General features: G+C 32.5%; 1 protein-coding gene and 1 long non-coding RNA gene across 2 annotated transcripts; one reads left to right on the plus strand and one right to left on the minus strand.

Moving 5' to 3' along the window:
- Nucleotides 1–237: 237 nt before the first annotated feature.
- Nucleotides 238–13878, minus strand: LOC140433446 (uncharacterized). The gene is made up of 5 exons (XR_011949970.1): nt 13810–13878; nt 12947–13043; nt 4842–4943; nt 4626–4781; nt 238–282 (listed from the first exon to the last, which is right to left on the minus strand). It is a non-coding gene; the product is annotated as an uncharacterized lncRNA (long non-coding RNA).
- Nucleotides 13879–19652: 5774 nt separating this feature from the next.
- LOC140433919 (uncharacterized) lies at nt 19653–20246 on the plus strand. Its single transcript, XM_072521890.1, has one exon. The coding sequence runs from the start codon at nt 19653–19655 to the stop codon at nt 20244–20246; it is 594 nt and encodes a 197-aa protein (XP_072377991.1).
- The last annotated feature ends 451 nt before the right edge of the window (nt 20247–20697 follow it).

Genomic DNA, 20697 nt, shown 5'->3' on the forward strand with positions numbered 1-20697 from the left:
ACAGATTCAATTAGATTTTATAATACTATGTTAAATTTTTTGTTATCTGGCAAGGGTTTGAAGTTTGAACCGTCAGTCCACTAGACCACTCATAGTGAAGTGAGTGTACTTCGCCCGCCTGGACGGGGATAAATTTAAGGGTAAAAAATAAAAGAATAAAATAAGTGAGTTTTTTTTTTATTTTACTTCATCTTATAAGATATACAATATTTAAACAAAACGTTTTTATTTTCTCTTCATTGACTGAAAACAGGCTATATAACTATGAACTATTCTAAAAACCTGTAAAATATAACCAAGTTAACAACAACATTTAAAAAGTTTTCAATGCAACTTTAAATTATTATGTAGTAAAAGGTTTTAAATAACACGTTTTTGTGTAAAATATTATATTTAAAAGTTTTTTTATATCCGCTAGTAATCTAGTCATAAAGCATATGACAGTGTACCGATCTCCCAACTATGGATAGAAATGGGTAACTTGAAAATAAACCCAATTCTTATTAACGCCACTCAAAAATATTACGAACAAAACTTTGCAAGAATTAAAATGGGACAAGAAATCACCTCTCCTTTTCAAACAACAAAAGGACTAAGACAAGGCTGCTGTCTGTCACCCACCTTATTTAAAATCTATTTGGACAGATCCTTAGTGAAATGGGTAAAAAAATGTAGAAACATGGGAATAACGGTGGAAGAAAACAAGCTATATACACTTTTCTTTGCGGATGACCAGGTAGTAATTGCCGAAGACAGCTACGATCTTAGCTATATGGTAAGAAAACTGCAAGAAGAATATGAGGTGGCAGGTCTAAACATGAATATGACAAAATGTGAATATCTCTCAGTGGGAACAGATGAAATATGTGACCTAGTCTTGGAAGACGACAAAATCAAGGGCGTGCAATCCTGCAAATATTTGGGGGTCATATTCAACAAGAAGGGAAATAGCGCAGATGAAATCAGGGAAAGAATAAACAAGGGCAGAGCAGCGACCCGTGCCTTAAACTCTCTTCTCTGGCAAAAAGCAATTCGACGAGAAACCAAAAAACACATTTACGGTAGTATAGTCCAAAGTATTACATTTTACGGTTCGGAAGTATGGGACGTCACCAAAGCTAATAGAAACAAACTTATGACAACAGAAATTGATTATCTGAGACGAAGCTGCGGTAGATCGAAACTGGAGAGAGTTAGAAACGAACAAATAAGAAACGAAATGAAAATGGAGAGAAATATCAATGATGACATAGAAAGAAAACAATTAATCTGGTTCGGACATGTTAAAAGAATGCCAGAGTACAGATGGTCTAGGAGAGTACTGGAATGGATCCCTCCTGAAAGAAGAAAGAGAGGACGACCACGGAGAAGTTGGCGCAACGATATTGATGAAGCAATGGCGGCAAGAGACTTAGAAGAGGCAACTGCATATGACAGAAAAAGATGGAAATTGGGGGCGGAGAAGCGGCGACAGCCGTAATAAATCCGTTATTATATATAGTAATCTAGTCTATCCTCTGGTTTGTACGATATATCTACGAATTATTTTTTAAATTACGTCTCTGTTTTATTTATTATAGAAAATAAAATAATAAAGTTAAGCCGATTGCCAGTTACGTCTCTGGAATATTCAAGGTGTGTTAATGGTAATTCACGCAAGTATAACATAGTCCATCATCTTTATTTTTAATTGAACATGCTGTATATGTTTATGCTTTTAAAATCTCCTTAACCACCTGATCTTAACAAACGATATTATGTAGGGTTTATTACGAATAAGGTTAAATTTTGAAATTATGTATAATTCTCGACAAGAAATTAAATATAAAACCCAATATATTGATACTCAGTTTAGAGAATTAATGTCTGTATTTAGCTAAATAAAAAAAATCCTATGGACGCATGCATCAAAATGTATGTTTAAAAAGCGCATATTATTCAAAATAGACTCTACAATATATTCTTTTGAGATCAAGTTGTTAAGTAACTTCTAAAAACATAAAAATATACAAGGTGTTTCATTAAAAATAAAGATGATGGATCATGCTAAACTCGAATGAATCACTCTGTACAGTTAAATTTATGTTTAGAAAGTTCACATTTGAATTTAAAAGCAGCCGTATAAAACGTTTTTCATAATTTTCTAAAATAAGGCCATAAACAATTTTATTCCATAAGTGGTCCACACTTTATAGTTTCAAAATTTTACCCTATATTATTCATAATAGACCCTACATGATATAGTTCGTTAAGATCAGGTTGTTAAGCAGCTTTAAAAAACATAAAAATATACAGGGTGTTCCATTAAAAATAAATCTTATGGACTATGCTAGGCTTGTGTAAATTGCCCTGTAAATTTAAATGTATGTTTAAAAAGCGCATATTTATATAAAGTCGACGGGTTTCAGCGTTTTTTATAATTTTTTAAAACAAGGACAGAAATCATTTTCTAAATTACAGAAACATTAGAAACTGAACAGAAAATTATTAAATCAATAAAAAATGTGGCAGCAATGGATCATTGTTATTTTGTTCCTTTTAATTATACAGGAAATTGAACGTTACGATTTTCATAGAAAATTGGTTATAATTTTGTAAATATCCTGCATATTTATACTGTTGTGATAGAGAAGTGAAGAAGATTTCATACATTAAATAAAATACAGTGTGTTTCTATTAAAAAAAAACATAAGTTTGTTCTGCCAATATGTTATCGAACATCCTGTAACATTCTTACTAATTTTATAATGTGAACCTGAGAGTTCTCTACAATTTTTGTTATTAACTTTTATTGCTATCTATTATTATAGCGGATCTACTAAGCTTTATCTCACTAATCAATCACCCTGTATATCATCATCATCATTGGCTCCACAACTCATGGTGGGTCTTGGGCTGCTCAAGGATAAGTCTCCATTCTCTCTTATTCTTCGCCTTGGCTTTCCAGTTTCGTATTCCCAACATTTTTAAGTCTTCCTCCACCTGATCCTTAAATCGTGCTCTGGGTCTGCCTCTCCATCTCACTCCATCTATTCTTTGGATATAAATATGTTTTGGCGACTCCATCTCATTCATTCTCTCTATGTGACCTAACCACCGCAGCCAGTTTATTTTGATAGACCTAATAATATCAGGTTTGTCATACTGTCGAAATTATAGCGTCTACGCCATAATCCGCCCTCCTGTACTCATCAATAGATATACCGGAGGATTTTACGTTCAAAGCATCTTAAACGTTCTTCATCGCTCTTTGTCGCCGTCCATGTTTCCGACGCGTAGGTGAGGATGGGCTTGATAAGAGTTCTGTATATCACTAGTTTCCTTCTTTTTGTAAATAGCTTTGTTGTTAAAATTTTTTTTAATCCATAATAGGCTCTATTTGCCAGATAGATCCGTCTGTTAATTTCTGCACTTACTGCATTATTCTGATTAATTTGTGAGCCTAGGTATATAAACTCTCTTACTCCTTCGAAAGTATATATTCCGATCGTTAGATCTTCGTGTTGTGCTGCTTGTATATAATTTGATACTTTCATATACTTCGTCTTACTAGTGTTAACCTCTAGTTCCATTCTTTTTGTTGCTGCTTCAAGCGCCTTGAATGATTCGACCACGTCCGCCTTTCTTCTTGCAATAATGTCGATGTCATCGGCGTACGCTAGTAATTGTACGCTGCGATTAATAATAGTTCCTCTGGTTGTTATTCCAGATTCTCTTATCGCTTTCTCTAGTGCAATATTGAATAGAAGGCATGATCGGCCGTCTCCTTGTCTAAGTCCTATCTGAGACTGGAACGTTCTGGAAACTCCGTTCTGCACTCTAACTTTACAGTCGACTCTTGAGAGGGTCGATTTCACCAATTTTACTAAGTGTACTGGTATGCTAAATTATATCATGGCCTTACGCTACCGTGCGTTTCTTTCAACACTATCATAGGCACATCTAAAATCAATAAACAGGTGATGAGTATCAATGCCATACTCATATGTTTTTTCCAGAGCTTGCCTTAGAAGGAATATTTGATCGGTCGTTGATCTTTCTTTACAAAACCCACACTGATATTTACCTATTATGTCTTCACAATATCCCGATAGTCGGTCGTAAAGAATAGGTATATGTCAATATTTTGTATGTTACGTTTAGGAGGGTTATTCCTTTGTAGTTGTCACATATTGTTTGATCTCCTTTTTGTTTTTTGTTTTGTTTTGTTTTCTTTCAATTTTTGTATAGCTTGGATGACTTCTACCTTTGTTGGGATGTTATCTTTTTCTCTTTCGTCGCCAATGTCCTCGAGTTGGATTTCTGATTCGTGGAGCTCTGTCTCACACTTATATTTAGCCTTTCCTCGAAGTTTTGTTGCCCATCTTTCTAGTATCTGGTCCTGATCACCAATGATCTCGCCTGTTCTATTTCTAACGAATGATAATCTGGGTTTGAATTCTTTCCTGTTCTGGTTAATCCTCTTGAAAAACTTTCGGGTTTCTGCTTGTGCCTTATAGTTCTCTAGTTCTTTTAGTTGGCTACATGCTCTTTCTTCTTTTTTTTAAGTATTCGTTTTTCTTCTCGTCTCCCTGTATATAGCGATTGAATATAACGAAATAAAATAAAGATTAACGAAAACTTACTCTTAGTAATAATTCTCGATTTATATAAGGAAATGCGAAACATTTTAAAACTACTGGATCTTGAATTTGCAATAGTAATATAACAAACATTTTGCAATTACTAATATTATACTGGTACCATTTAAACTTAAGGGTATTTCTGAACAAGTTTTCGCTCTAAAAAAATAATTATTTACAAACAAAATGTATAACATATTTTAAAAATAATGATTTTACCTCAATCTGCAGTTGATGACCAATCTCAGATAAAATAAAAAATATTAAAATAGCACCGAAAGCCATTTCTACATATGGTTTCCCCTGATTGTCACTTGTAATCTAAAAATGATAAATACAAAAAAGTATATAAGGATATATCTTTCGATCATAATAATTATTTTTCATTCTTTTATGGATACGTTTTATAATACTATTTTTTAAGCCATAAAAAACTAAAAGGTTGTATTTAGTCCTGATATCTTAATATATCAATACGAGCAAAACTGTATGTAATAGAACTGATGAAACTGTTAAATAATTATTGTAGTATATTTTAAAAGGTTTATTTATTTTAAATTAGTTTAAAAATAAAAGAAGGAAATCGTATTTAAAAAAAAAAAATAAAATTTTAATGTGAATTATTTTAAATGTGGAATAATGAAGAAATTCCAAAAACTAATATTAGATAAGGTGTGAAAAAACTGATACATTTGAATGTGAGAGGTTGCATTTGGATTTTTGCAGAAAAAGTTGTGTAAGAACTTCAGCAATAATAATAATTGACTCTTCCTCCTTCGCAAATAGGTCGGAAACATTAATAAAAAAATTAAAATTAATAAAAACATGCATCTTTTCTACGTTTCTTACTTATAACTTTAAAACGATTCATTTTGGAGCAAAGTGGTAATAAAATAAAATCGCTACAAGTAAGTTTTCTATAATAAATCTAGGGGCTGATTAAATATATTTCAATCTAATACCGTTGCTGCAAAATAGTAATAAATACAAAAAAAGAGGGGAAAGCAAGTTTTTTTTTATTCAATGTTTTCAACCACTTAGATTGCACTTAGGACCTTTATAATGTGTCTAATAAAATCTTTATAATATATTAAAGCAGTCCACCAAATGTCATTAAAATAGATTTGATAGATTTCGCATAATAATTTTGCAATTTACATTTTTTTTAAATTCAGTTTTTTTTAAATCTTGAACAGCAAAAACTGTATCATATAGAAGTTTGCCAATTTTTTCTAATTAAAAAGAACTTTACCTATCTAACGTACTTTATGGTATTGAAATCGGATTATTTGGGCGGCCTCGGGAATGTTTTAAAATTAAAAATAATTTTTTGGTTTATAAACAAATAGAATATCTTGGTAATTATTAGCTTCAATTAAATTCAGTAGGGCATTGAAAAAGAATTGTTGACGCTTCATTTAAAAGAAAAAAAGTTGAATTATGAGCAGTGGTTCCTGAGGTAAAGTTACCGGGCATTTGCGACGAAGTTAGAAACAATAGGATGATAATCGTTAAACCATTACCTTTTTTTTTTCAGAGGTCTTTCTCGATAAATATTTTTATACTGTCAATATATTTATAACCTACATGATAATAATAAACACCATCGTTATTGGGCATGAAATACGTGAGTACCAAAAAAAATCGGTTGCCTGTAAAGTCGGTTTTACGGGCGAAGATTTTACGTGACAACGTCTTTTTCTCGGTAGAATATTTATTGATATGAATATTATTAAATTGCACAATAGGAACAAGGAATTGAATGAAAATAAGAATTGCACAAATTTTAACTATAGAAATATATTTTGTTTACTAAAACATTGTACATGTAAACTTAAACCTAACTAATTTCTATTTGAGTGATTTTGTTGAGGATAGGACGATGATAGGAGAAATATGAAATGAAAGGAAGTGTTTCTGCTGTAATGTGTCTTGCGAAAGTCAAGTCGATGGTTGTTCCTTTTAACGTAGTTGACTTAGAAACGTTTGATACGCAATCAAGATTATACGTACATTTCATGAAATTTAGAAACGAGTTGTCTGACTTTATAAACTCAGTTTCTCAACTTTTGTGTCAATCTAACAATTAATCAGTTGAACATTTGAAAATATATTAATTTCTAAAACTTGTAAATTAAAATAATTCATTTTAAATTAAAAATGATAATAATATCATTAATATTAATTTAATATTTTTTATTTTATTTAATATTTATTTTATATATTATTTTATATTTTTTATATATTATTTTATATATTATATATTATTATATTATTATTTTATATATTATTTATATTTTATATATTATATTTTTATATATTATTTTATATATTATTTATTTTATATTATATTATTGATCTTATTATTTTCTACAAAATTTATTTGAAAATTTTTTCGATATATCAATTAGTTGCGGAGATATCGATCATTGAAGTTATTGTTTGCTACCAGTATTTTATATATTTATTTTTTTCAGTTATAAAAAATTTTTATTTCCAATTGTGTCTACCAAGTATGGTCACATGTATTTGCCTACATAATATTATACATATTATTAAATATATTAAATATATATTATATTAATATTATTAAATAATAATAAGTACAGATAATGTTATGTGACGTTCACTTCTGATTATATATATTTTAATATTTTTAATTTTAAAGAATCAATTTGAAAATCAAAACACTTATTCAGATCGAAGGTTCAAATTTTTGCTAAATAAATTTGAAATTAATTAAAATTTGTAAATGTAAATGGTAAAGTTGAAAATTAAAACATTTACTAAAATTGGAATTTGAAATTCTTGCTAAACACAGTTAAATTCTAACTCCGCGCGTGGTGATTGGTCGGTTTAGTTCGTTTGTTTGGTCGCCCTGTTTTAACAGGTTAGAAGTTATAATTTGTTATTTTAAATGTTTGACTAGCAATACGCGCTGTTTCTTCTCAATCGACTGAATTACGATTGATTGCAGAGTGATTTAAACTAATAATTTACTTAACACTATCAACATTTGTCAATAGTATGACATAACCTATAAACTCAGTTTCTCAACTTTTGTGTCAATCTAACAATTAATCAATCAATCATAGTTTACGATAATGAAATATTAGTGTACAATTATTTACCTTTATTGTTGTAGTTGTTGTAAATGACGAATCTAAGCACTCCACATTTTCACTACAGACACAGCTGACGATACTTTCAACGATTTTCAACTTTAGCGATTCAACGCGCCTAATTCTCTAGTGCCGCGCGCAGCGGACCGATCATGTTTGAGTGGGAGAGAGACGCAAGGCATTCGCCGGTCCGGCGGGCCTCTCTCTCGTTCGGCGACTCACTGTAACAGACGTGAGCGGGCGTTACACTTTTTCTTAAATGACTCCGAGCCACAACCTAATTTAAGACGTTGTCACGTCAAAAATAAGGTTGCGGAAAATTGAATTTCAAAGTTCAAAAATCGATATATGTAAAAAAACATATTTTTTCGGCTTCCATTGAAGCAATTTTCTTTTTTTTTTAATCCGATGTAACTCGAATAAAGATACCTAAAAATGCATTAGCAAAAACCAAAAATGCTTTAGTTTTGTTATAAATAAATAAATTCTATTTATACTCCAGTCGTCAGAGACATAACTGCCACTGAATCTCTAAAAATCATACGAACAAGCTGAATTTTGCTATAAATGTTAATTTTGGGACCCTAAAAAATATACAAAATAATTTTACTACTCCTACCTTTCGGCTTCACGAAAAAATCACCCGCACCGGTAGAGGAAGATAACTGAAAACATCGATTTACTAAGAATCTGAATTTTTCTGAATTGAATTTAAGGTAATAGCTACCAAGATATTCTATTTGCTACCAAGACAAAAAATTGTTAGTTTTACTTAAGCTTTACTTATACTTTTAAAACATTCGCGAGGTCGCCCAAATAATCCGATTTTAATTCCATAAAGTACGTTAGTTGGGTAAAGTGCTTTTTTATGAGAATAAAAAAAGGCAAGCTTCTATATGATCCAGTTTTGTTGTGAATGATTTTAAACATTTAATTTTTTTAAATTTAGATTGCAAAATTATTTTGCGAAATCTATTAAATCGATTTTAATGAAATTTGGTGGGGTGTTCTATGTTATAAAGATTTTCTAGACGAATTATGAAGACGCAAGTGCAATATAAGTTTAAGTTTCAAGCGTTTGCCAATTATTTTGGCGAATAGCTTATACAAGTGACCAAAAAGGCATATCGGTCTGTAGTTCACAAACTCGGTGATATCACCTTTTTTAAGGAAAAGTATTGTTATGTTATGAAGGAATATTATTCCTTCATATTAGGAAGGCGTTCTTGGACTGAGATGGGATTATCCATTTTCAAGAAATAGAGATTAAATAAGTCTTTAATCTGTTTTAATAGTGTTTCTTCTCCAAGTTTTTCAGCCTTTATAACGCTGAAGCTATTGACTATCCCGTATCTGTTGACTACTTTATTTCATTATTGATTATTAAAAAGAGTTATATCCAATCTTAAAGCAGATACTATGAAAAATATCTGAATTATTAACAAAAAATCATATATTGAATTACCATCAAATATTTGATTTAATATTAAAGTTAATGATACATGGAACGGCAAAAAAAGGGGCCACTGTTTAATATTTTATATTCAATATCTTTCATTTTTAAACCAAAAAATGGCCATTACTGCTTGATTCATTGGCATAATTTATTTAATTGGAAGGCTACAAAAGAAAATATCGAAACGGATTACAAACAATAAAAATTATCAGTGAACTTGAACAACGTGTCTAATATCCAGTATTATGCCCAAAAACCTCAATAATCAATTTGGAAGGTAAACGAACAAATTTTGAATAAAAACTTATTATAGGAATACGTTCATATTCTTCACAAAGCATGTTTTAAAGTTCTGCAAGACTTTTTGGCTGGCTGGTTGACTTCTAACCCTACGATGAAGTTCATCCCAAAGATTGTCTCCAATAAATGGACCAATATATATATATATATATATATATATATATATATATATATATATAAACTAAGGTACACTCGAAGAGTGGTGGGTTTTTCGGTCAAAGTGGAGAAATAAAAGACAAAGAAGGTGGCTACTTCATCTATTTATTGAAGACGTTTCGCTTTCTGCTCAGAAAGCATCATCAGTTTATCTAAAAAGAACAATATGAAACCAAACATCCATAGAGAAGTTACAATAAAAGTGTGTTACCTTACAAAGACATGTAGCAGTCAATGATGTTAAAAATATGAAAAAGCTTACGAAACTGGACATTTAGAGTAAAGTTGTATAAATCAATTAATTGAAACTTGGTATAGTTTGCAATTTAACAAAATTAGCACAGCAAAAGAACATGTGATAAACATACATGTATATAAAAAAGTTATTATAAAAACTTAAGTAAAAAAACATTAAGGTTTATTTTAAAGTGTAAAGAACTAGAAAGATCATGAGAAAGCACTTCCAACAATTTATTTAATCAATTAGATTTTAAATTTAACTTTAGGTAACATTATAAGTTATTTAAATTAATTTAGTATAAAGATAAAATGAAGTTACCAGTCTTAAGCTTACTGAGTCTCGCCGATAAATGAATTTACAGGTTTAACACCCACGCAAACAACGTGAATAGAGATGGCCTTGAGGTCAAAATGACAAGAACAGCAAGGCAAACTACTAACCTCTATATAATAGGGCGGTGTATTCAAAGAATGTGATAAATTTGGTTGACAACTTGTCGTTAAGAAATCAAACAATGAAAGGAAAAGGTGGTTAAGATCACCATTTATCCTACAGTGATTGATTTGTCAACAAAGAACAAAGCATGCGAAGTCAATCAAAATATCATATATTAATAATATGACGTCACTGGTTAGCCAGCCAACAGGTGAAGATTAATACAACTTCCACAATCCAAAGGTTCGAATCATTTCGGACCGTAATGAAAAAGATTCTATGAATCAATTTCAGTTTAAAATTTTATCAACCAAGTTCATCAAAAAGAACAATTACTTAATTATGTAAAAGTGATATTGACAAATAGTTAATAAAATGTAAGTTGATGAATCTAAGTTTAAGAAAGAATAATTTATTTTATTTTATTTTTATTTAAATTTATTATATGAAAATGTGATAAGAAAAAACCCATTGTGGGACAAAATTAAACTGTCTTTTAACGAGATTACGTTCAGTGCCAAGAATTTTAACTTCATTAAAGTTTACTACGTGCTTAGTGCTAATAGCATGTTGGGCAAGAGCACAAGTATGTTTAGATAAATTAATATCACTGCGGTGTGTCGTAAGACGTCCTCTCAGTGATCTCCCTGTCTGACCGATGTAACATGAGTCACACTCAGCACAAGGTATATGATATATTACATTAACTTGTTCCAGAAGGGACAGAGGTGTTTTAGTTTTAGAAAACAAATTCCTGACAGTCTTAGCATTCTTAACTGCAATTTTAACCGGTACGTTGTTATGTTTGTACAGTTTAACGAGTTTTTCAGTAACTTGAGGAAAATAAGGTAACGATGAGTAATGGGTAGTTGGATTCCCAAGTACAGTATTAGGCAGAACAGTGTTGTTAATTGAATTATTTGATATTATTCTAAGTTGGTCACCATTGGGTATGTCATTTAAAGAAGAACCATAGCTTTGAACGAAAAGGTATTTATTAATAAGGGAGGATGGATATGAATTCTCAATCAGAATATTCTTGAGTAATTGTAGTTATCTTTATACTAAATTAATTTAAATAACTTATAATGTTACCTAAAGTTAACTTTAAAATCTAATTGATTAAATAAATTGTTGGAAGTGCTTTCTCATGATCTTTCTAGTTCTTTACACTTTAAAATAAACCTTAATGTTTTTTTACTTAAGTTTTTATAATAACTTTTTTATATACATGTATGTTTATCACATGTTCTTTTGCTGTGCTAATTTTGTTAAATTGCAAACTATACCAAGTTTCAATTAATTGATTTATACAACTTTACTCTAAATGTCCAGTTTCGTAAGCTTTTTCATATTTTTAACATCATTGACTGCTACATGTCTTTGTAAGGTAACACACTTTTATTGTAACTTCTCTATGGATGTTTGGTTTCATATTGTTCTTTTTAGATGAACTGATGATGCTTTCTGAGCAGAAAGCGAAACGTCTTCAATAAATAGATGAAGTAGCCACCTTCTTTGTCTTTTATTTCTCCACTTTGACCGAAAAACCCACCACTCTTCGAGTGTACCTTAGTTTATTTTGGATTGACGGTCGTACTCCTTTTCTCGATATATATATATATATATATATATATATATATATATATATATATATATATATATATATATATATATATATCGGTAAGCATTCGAAGGGCTATTGATGAAAGTAAGTTTAGCTCGAGCTTCAAATGAGATTTCAGCCAATACCATGACACTACCATCTTCTTTTCTGGGACATACAAGCTTGGGCATATTTTTATTTCTCCGTCTCAAACTCTGTCTTGGCCATCGCCAGACTTCAAACAGAACCGCAATTCATCAGTAAAGAGAATTCGGCTCCAATCCAAAGCCAAAATTAATCGATTCTTACAGTGTCTGGATTGTAATTCGGAAACAATAGCCGGCCTTTTTGCCATAAGTCCTCTTTCATTGAGGCCATCTTCTAACTCTTCCACGACCGTAACTAGATCGGCGTGAGTATGTACCAGTCTTTATAAAGTGATGGAAAGTTCTCCGTATTGTAGTTCTCCGTAATAAATTTCACATAAATTTGATTTTTTCCGTCTTATAGCAATGCAATAATTCGAGCAATGTCGAAATCCACGATTGAAAAGGTAAATTACTGTTTAATTAAATGTTTTTAACTTAAAAGATGAACAGCGACTACAGAAAACAACAACATAAATGTCAAAAGTGTCAAAAACAAACGTACATGATCGCAATAAATATTTAAATTGAGACGCAATATGAAACAGCGCATAAAATTTACAATGAATTTTTATTTTCCAAAATTTGTAGGGTGGCCACTTTTTCTGCTTAAGTGTATTATGTAAAAGTTGATCATTAAACAGAACACAGAATGGGGTAACCAAGTTCTTCTAAATTGGTAATAGCCCTAATTAAACAAGGTAACGACGTAATTAAGTAAAAACAAGTAAATTACGATCTTAAAACGGAATCCAAAGATGTTACTGCGTTAAATGATAGACCGATGTCTTAATAAACCTTTGAATGCTTAAAATAAACCTTCCAAACGTTAGTGTCAGTAATAATAAATAAGTATACTTACCAAAATAAATATTATTACTCCGGCGAAAGCTAAAGTTCCAGTAAATATAATTGAAACATAGCGCCATTTTATAAACAGATTAAATGCTTCTACATCTCTAAAAGTAAATTCAAAATGTCAATCGATCATCAAAGGAGCATGGTGACTTGGGAAAGGATCATTAGACGAGCAAGTCGACCAATTTGTAGCATTAGAGTTAAAAGACCCTGATGGTTTCGAGGAGAACAACTAACAATAACCATGGAGGAAGCTCAGCTACCTGGGAAAAGGAATGCTAAACGTTAAAACGTTTAAAACAAATAGACAAGGTTAATGCAAGTAAATAATGAAATTAAAATGTAATTACACGTTTCGCAAAATAGGAAAACAAAAAACAAAATAGGTATATCGATGAAAGGTAACCGTAAATACGTACTTATGACTATTTGGTCGTCATCAGTACGGTGCAGCTACGTTAGAAAAGGAGCATGTTAACTTGGAAAAGGATCTTGTCTTCGATGGAAATACCTATTTTGCTCTTGCTTTCCTGTTTTGCGAGACATGCCATTATATTTTACCTACATTGTTCACTCGCATTAACCTTTTGTATTTGTTTTAAACGTTTTAATGTTTGACATTCCTTTCCCCAGGTAGCTGTAGCTTCCTCCGTGGTTATTGCTAGTTATTGCCCTGGAAACCATCATAGAGTGTTCTTACTCTAATTCCACAAATTAGTCGCATTGCTCTTGTAGTGATCCTTTTCCAAGTTAACATGGTCTTTTTCTAAGCCTGCACCGTATTTTTCGGGTTTGACTTCGCGTTGAATAACTTTGGGTTTTAGTAAAATCGGTTTCAAGAAGAAGTTTTAGCAAGCTTTCACTTACAATTCTAAGCCAGGTTAGTTTCGCTTCTTATCGATGTTCTCTTCAAGCAGACATTGACATACCCTATAGCTTTTTGGCAATTGTCAGCTGACATTTTTAATGACGAATAGCTTGAAGTTTAAATGTGATGTTGTTTCTCGCAAAATATATCTTTATTAGAGCCCAGATTAGTTCAATGTCATAAAGTCCGGAATTTTAAGGCGCGACTTAAAACGATAGAGTTAGAAAAAAGACAAAAAGAAAGAAAAAGAAAAAAAGACATAAAATATTATAGTCGGATAGTAGAAAGTACTGTAAAGTGTAAAAGTAGTACGTGGCATTGAAAGAAGACTTGTAGATATGTATCCGGTTTAACCTAAAATAAGTTTTTGAACTGATCTTTTGAACTAATTTTTGTAAATCTTTTATGGTAACCGAAATATCTTAAGTTTAATAATAGCTTAAGAGCATAATGGTTTTATAAGTAGAATGTTGAATTTGTTATTTAATTTTAATGTTTTATTTAGTAACGATTAATGTAAACAGAAATAAATAGAATATAGAAAAGAGAAATAAAAATAAAAATTGTAACAAACCAACCACTGAAGCTGCGCCTCTGGAGGGCGAGGGCAAGCGAACTACAACATGTCGCATTTCGAGAGTCTTGTAAGATGGCCCAGTGACCTGAGTGTGGTTAACGTTTAGATTTTGTAAAAGAAACACGATTAAACAGCTTTATCAAATCATCGTAAATTTCATTACAAAATAAACCCTAAAAACCCTGAGATCAAATTATTATTAGTATAATATCCTATTATATGTTCGGCTATTCCACGTATTAATATGTTATAATAAATGATGCCCAGCGTGTGACTTTTATTTGAAAATAATTATTGGTAAAAAATTGTGCTGTGTTTTGGTAGTTCTAACGAAAAATCGCCGTAGATAAGGATGCTTTTGTCCGGTGTTTAAGTGAAAAGTTAGTTTCGGTAGTTAGGAATGGTATTTTGCGAATGAAAGTACACGGCAGCCGTTGCTTTTTGAAGAAAAAGGTATAGAACCTATTGAAATTCATTCATTATTGTGAAAATTTAAAACAAGATGAATAAATGATGCTAGTCTATTGTGAACGAGCTCTTTTATGAACAAGAGAGAGATACTGAAAGCCGAGTTAGTGGAAAGCATTATCGACGAATGCGAAAGTACGTGGACCGCGCCAGTTGTATTAGTGACGAAGAAAGATAGCGGTAAGAGACTTTGCGTGGACTATCAACGTTTAAACGCTGTGACTATTAGTGACTCGTACCCCGAAGCGAACATTTTATATGTCTACCATCGACTTACGATAGGGGTATCACCAAGTTTACGTCGCGGAGGCTGACCGTAATAAAACTGCATTTGTGTCACCGTTAGGGACTTTTCGATACTGACGGATGCCTTTTGGTTTCAAAAGAGCCCTAAAGACTCATGGACCGTTTTCGCCGTGGTCTTAGTAATATAGTAATTTCAAGTTATCTAGACGACCTTATCGTGTTTTTTAGCTCTTTTGACAAACATTTACATGATCTTAAATTAATGTTTGATAGACTAGATCACTTTAACCTTCAGGCAAATTGGAAAAAGTGCGTGTTTGCTCGCGAAAAAGTTAAATATTTTAATATTTTCTATATTAAGGAAGTGCAATCTTTCCTTCAGAAGGCTAGTTGGTTCCGTCGGTTTATAAATAATTTTGCGCACATATCCAGACCCTTGAGTGATTTAACTAGGAAAAATAAGCCATGAAAATGGACGAAAGTGGAACAGAACTCTTTCGAAACGCTTAAGAAGTTACTAATTACAGCTCCAATTTTACGGTAAGCAGATAAAAGCCAGCCTTATATCATTCATACTGACGCTAGTGGTTATGCGTTAGGAGCAGTGTTGCTACAAGGAGATATCGATGACAAGCATCCCGTGGAATACGTTAGCTGACTTCTTACAACTGCCGAGCGCAACTATTCTACTTTAGAAAGAGAAGCTTTGGCTGTCGTATGGGCCTAAGAAAAGTTCAGAGGTTATACTCAGACTGCAGACTGCAGACTGATCACCAATCCTTAAGGTGGCTGCTAAGCCTGAAATCTCCCACAGAAAGGTTGGCAATGGTCACTATTGGTCCAAGGCTATGACTTAACCATCGATTATCTGCCAGGCAAACGTAACATGGTCGCCGATACACTTTCCAGGCCACAATGCGAACACAATAATGTACTGTCTTGCGAGACATGTGAAGTGCAAATTAACATGCCTCATCGGTCGGCTTATGAGACCAGAGTGGAACAATTGAAAGACACAAATGTTACCAAAATAATTCAATCATTTGAAGACTGGAATTCGAATGAATGTGTAAAATAGACAGATCGTGGATACTTGCTCACACAAGGAGTATTCTATCGTTACTCATCGGAAGAAGACGAAGAAGAAGCTCAGTTAGTATTATCCACATATGAGCGTGAAGGAGTATTCTATCGTTACTCGTCGGAAGAAGACGAAGAAGAGGTTCAATTAGTATTACCCACACATGAGCGTGAAGCCATAATGAAAGAATATCATGACTCGCCAACGGCTGGTCATTATAGTATTGAACGTACTTTGAAAAAAATCGCTCAAAAATTCTTCTTTCTAGGCATTTGGACCGTTACCTGAAGGATCAAAAGGTGAACGTTGGATTCTGATTGTCAAAGACACATGTTCCAAGTGGGTGGAGTTATTTGCCTCAAGCATACGCACAAGAATGCGCTATGAAGCTTGTTGATGAGGTATTCCTACGATTTGGCCCACCGAGAAGGATTATCAGCGATAACGGTGTGCAATTCGTATTTAATGTAATGCTACGTGTTACAAATCAGAGAGATTTTTACTCCACTCTATCACCTTTCTTCTGATATAGTAGATCGAAAGAATAGAGATTTAAAACCGAGACTTACTATGCTTGTAGGAACTGAGCATAATACTTGGTCTGAGAAGCTACCACGGGATATATTTACCATGAACTCAGTAAGATGCGAGTCCACAGGACAAACCGCTGCCTACTTAACTTTTGGACGTGAGCTGCGAAGTCTAGATCAAGTTAATCGAGATATCCGCCAAGTTGTAGAAACTGAGAATTTTATACTTCAGATATCTCCATACCTAAAACGCATGGCTGAAACATGCCATTAATCAAAGATGAAGCATGACAGTGCCCAAGATAGGCAAAATAAATATGTTAATCGACTTTTGAAGGAACCCAGTCCATTCAAAGGAGATTTAATATGAGCGAGAACAACCGCTACTAGTAATAGGTCAAAAGATAAGACAACTAAATTCTACCCGAAGAGAGATGGACCCTATAGGATAAATCGAGTGGTATCAGCTTGTGTGGAGTGGAAACACCTACTGCCCTTGGTGTGTTTCGCGTATACGTATGTTTTACTCTAACGCCTGCAGTGCCAACACGAAGACGACGACGCCCCAGGAAGAACACCACGTATTCTGCTAGCCCCTCCTCTAACGAGTTCGCGGTTCAGGGGGGGGGGAAGATTGCAACAAATCAATTCCCGAAGGGCGAGTGCGAACGAATTACAACATGTGGCATTTCGAGAGTCCTGTAAGATGGCCCAGTGATCTAAGTGTGTGTGGTCTGACCGATTTGTTTAGATTTTAGTTTTACAGATGTGAATAGAACACAAAAAGACAGTATTCGAATTATATTTAGTGATTTAACGTTTAGCTTTTGTAAAAGAAACACGATTATACAGCTTTATCAAATCATCGTAATTTTCATTATAAAATAAACCTTGAGGTCAGTTATTATTAGTATAACATCGTATTAGGTATATGTTCGGCTATTCCACGTAATAATATGTTATAAAATAAAATTTTCAATTAAAATAGTTGCACCCAAGTGAGCACCTGTGAGTTAATAATACCTACCCTTTAATTCTTACAAATTTCTTAGAAATGTGAGTTATTTGTTGTCTTGCATATTTCTGAAATTGTATATCATTTATATCACTACGCCTATTTTCTGCATTTTCTTTAATAAACTGTTTAACATCTTCATTTAAACACTGCATCAGAAATTTAAAATGCGTAACAAAATAAGTTGCTATATACAATGGGGTCAAACTAAACATGATTGCGTGTGGAATGAAAATTCCATAAACTGCTACTTTGGCAAAATTAGAATTAAACAATATGTCTTTTAAAAGCAGGGGTATAAGCTGATCATAACAGTTTGCATTGGATAAGAATAAAGTAATTAAAACTAAATACAGGAATATTGATATAAAGTGTATTATTTTGAATACTAAATTAATTTTCTTCATTTTTTTTCTTAATAATCGGTATTTTGAGATATTTAATAATTTGCGAGTGTACTTTAGAGAATTTATCATTTTTTGTACAGATTCAAAATTTCTCATAATGTTTCCATAACACGTGATTATCTAAAAACATAAAATTTAATTATTTATAATAATCTGAACGATACATTTATAGGTCTATATATATATATATATATATATATATATATATATATATATATATATATATATTTCAGGCGAGATACGTGTATCTCTGGCACTTGATTATAAGATTTTGTACCATAAATACATATTAAAATTTTTGACAAAGAAAACAATTTCTTGATAATTTGTAGCATACTGGACCAAATTTGCTATTTCTTTTTTTAAACTAGGGTATAACGTTAAAATAATAACATTTATTATATATTCATTGCAAAATTATCCAAAACAAAGAATTTATTTATTTAAAATACAATAATATTAAAAAGACCCTATTTATAAACATTATTAAATTGTTATTTAAAAACAATTTTTTTATATACTCGTATTAAATTTGAACAAATCAGTTTTATAATTAAAAAAATTACTTTTATAACAAAAAATTGTATATATATATATATCCTATTATGGGAAATTACAACTCCTTAAATATTGTAGCGAATTTCAATAAAACGAGCGGTTCTAATCTATGTAAACATATTTATTTAACATAATGACGGTATTAGATTTTTGTTTTAATACAGGGCAGCGACAGCCGCTTATACGTATTTCGACCTCTTTAGGTCTCCTCAGAGCGGTATAGCCACTACTCTGAATTCGGTTTCGCTAGGTAGAAATCGTTTGATTTCTCTTTTTATATTTATTTAAGTATAAGTTTACAGCCTTTGGGTATGGAATCATACATGCCCATTAACTCGGCCCACGGAGCACAGAGTCATCTTCTCTGTCGCTCTCGTGGGTAACTCCAACCTGGCGCGTCCAGCCGCGGGGGTGGACATCTATCACTTTAGTAGGCCGGAGTGAATAGATGGCTAAGTTCAGGTTGGGACCCAGTTCTGTGGGGTATAACACGGACCCCTGCCTAGGGATACAGGTGAATACCACAACGGTAGGCACGGCGGAGAAGAAGATCTTCGGTACGGCGTGGATGGCGGAAGTAGCATCCCTGGATTTTAGGGATTATATAAAATCAATACTCTATTCTAAGACCACAACGGCGATGAAGGCGGATGAGAACAAAATCGAAACGGCGAAGTCGGCGAAAGTGGCAGGAATAAAAAACAAGAAGGGAAGATCGATCTCTAAAGTCCCGAAAGACAGTCGATCTAGAGGAAGAAAACCTTGAGGAAAAATTACCTGGTCCTCCAGGTTGGAGGTTTAGGCGTCAGGCCAGTTCCCTGTCACTTGTAAAAACTGGAAATTACTAAAAAGCCTAATGCTTGCCTCGGAATTTCGGACGGATTATATAGAAAAAGACACAAGCTACGGAAACGGATATTGAATATTGGTACATGGAATGTCCAGGGAATAAGATTAAAAATGGAAGAAGTTATTAATGAACTGAAAAACGCCAACATGTATATAGTAGTCTTGACGGAGACTAAGAAAAAAGGAACTGGCACAGAAACTGTAAATAATTATACACACATATTCAGTGGCATCCCAAAACACCAAAGAGCAAAGAGAGGAGTCTCTGTAATGATACACAAAAAATTCAACAAAATAACTGATTTCGAGACAATCGACGAAAACATCGAACGTGTTAATATCAACATAAATCAAACGCCAGTGACAATTCTTGGAGTCTACGCCATCTCAGATGACCAATCAATTGCTGCTAAGGACGAGTTTTTCGAAAAATTGAACGACATAATCACCAACATAGGAAAGTCACGAGAACTGATAGTACTGGGAGATCTGAATAGCCGGGTGGGTCAAAGAATAAACAGTGAGGTGATCGGTCCATACGGTGAAATAAACCTGAATGACAATGTAGAAAGGCTGATCCAAGTGTGTCAGAGTCATACTCTGAGAATAATGAACGGCTTCTATAAACACAAGGATATTCACAAATACACATGGGTACAACGTACAACAATAACGTTAATGAGGAACCTCAACAAACAGAAGTGATAACGAACAAACGATATAACTTAAACAGCCTTATTAACGAAAGCACAAGAAACCTATACCAGCACAGATTAGACGAAAAGTTGCTATATAATATAGAAGACCAGTCAGTAGAACAAATTTACGAAAACATAACGAGTAGCATCAAAGAAGCAGCAGAGGAAGCCATTGGACTAAAAACTAATTCCGCTAGTAAAAAACTTTGGTGGAATCAAGAAATTAAAGAACTAGTACTTCGGAAGAAAAAAGCATACCACAAATGGCTAAACACAAAACAGGAGTTGGATAGAGAAGAATACAAAGATAATAAAAGAAGAACACGACAACTAGTAAACACAGCTAAACGAAAAATGTGGGACAAAAAATGCAAAGAGATAGACACGTATATGGGAGGTAGAAAATGCTCAGAGACGTGGAAATTCCTGACAAAAGTTAAATCAAATGAAAAAAGAGA

The sequence above is a fragment of the Diabrotica undecimpunctata genome, chromosome 2 (genome assembly GCF_040954645.1).
Source record: "Diabrotica undecimpunctata isolate CICGRU chromosome 2, icDiaUnde3, whole genome shotgun sequence".
Lineage (NCBI taxonomy): Eukaryota > Metazoa > Arthropoda > Insecta > Coleoptera > Chrysomelidae > Diabrotica > Diabrotica undecimpunctata.

Excerpts from the sequence above, each read along its gene's own strand:
- LOC140433919 (XM_072521890.1), top strand. The coding sequence starts at position 19,653 with ATGGAAGAAGTTATTAATGAACTGAAAAACGCCAACATGTATATAGTA.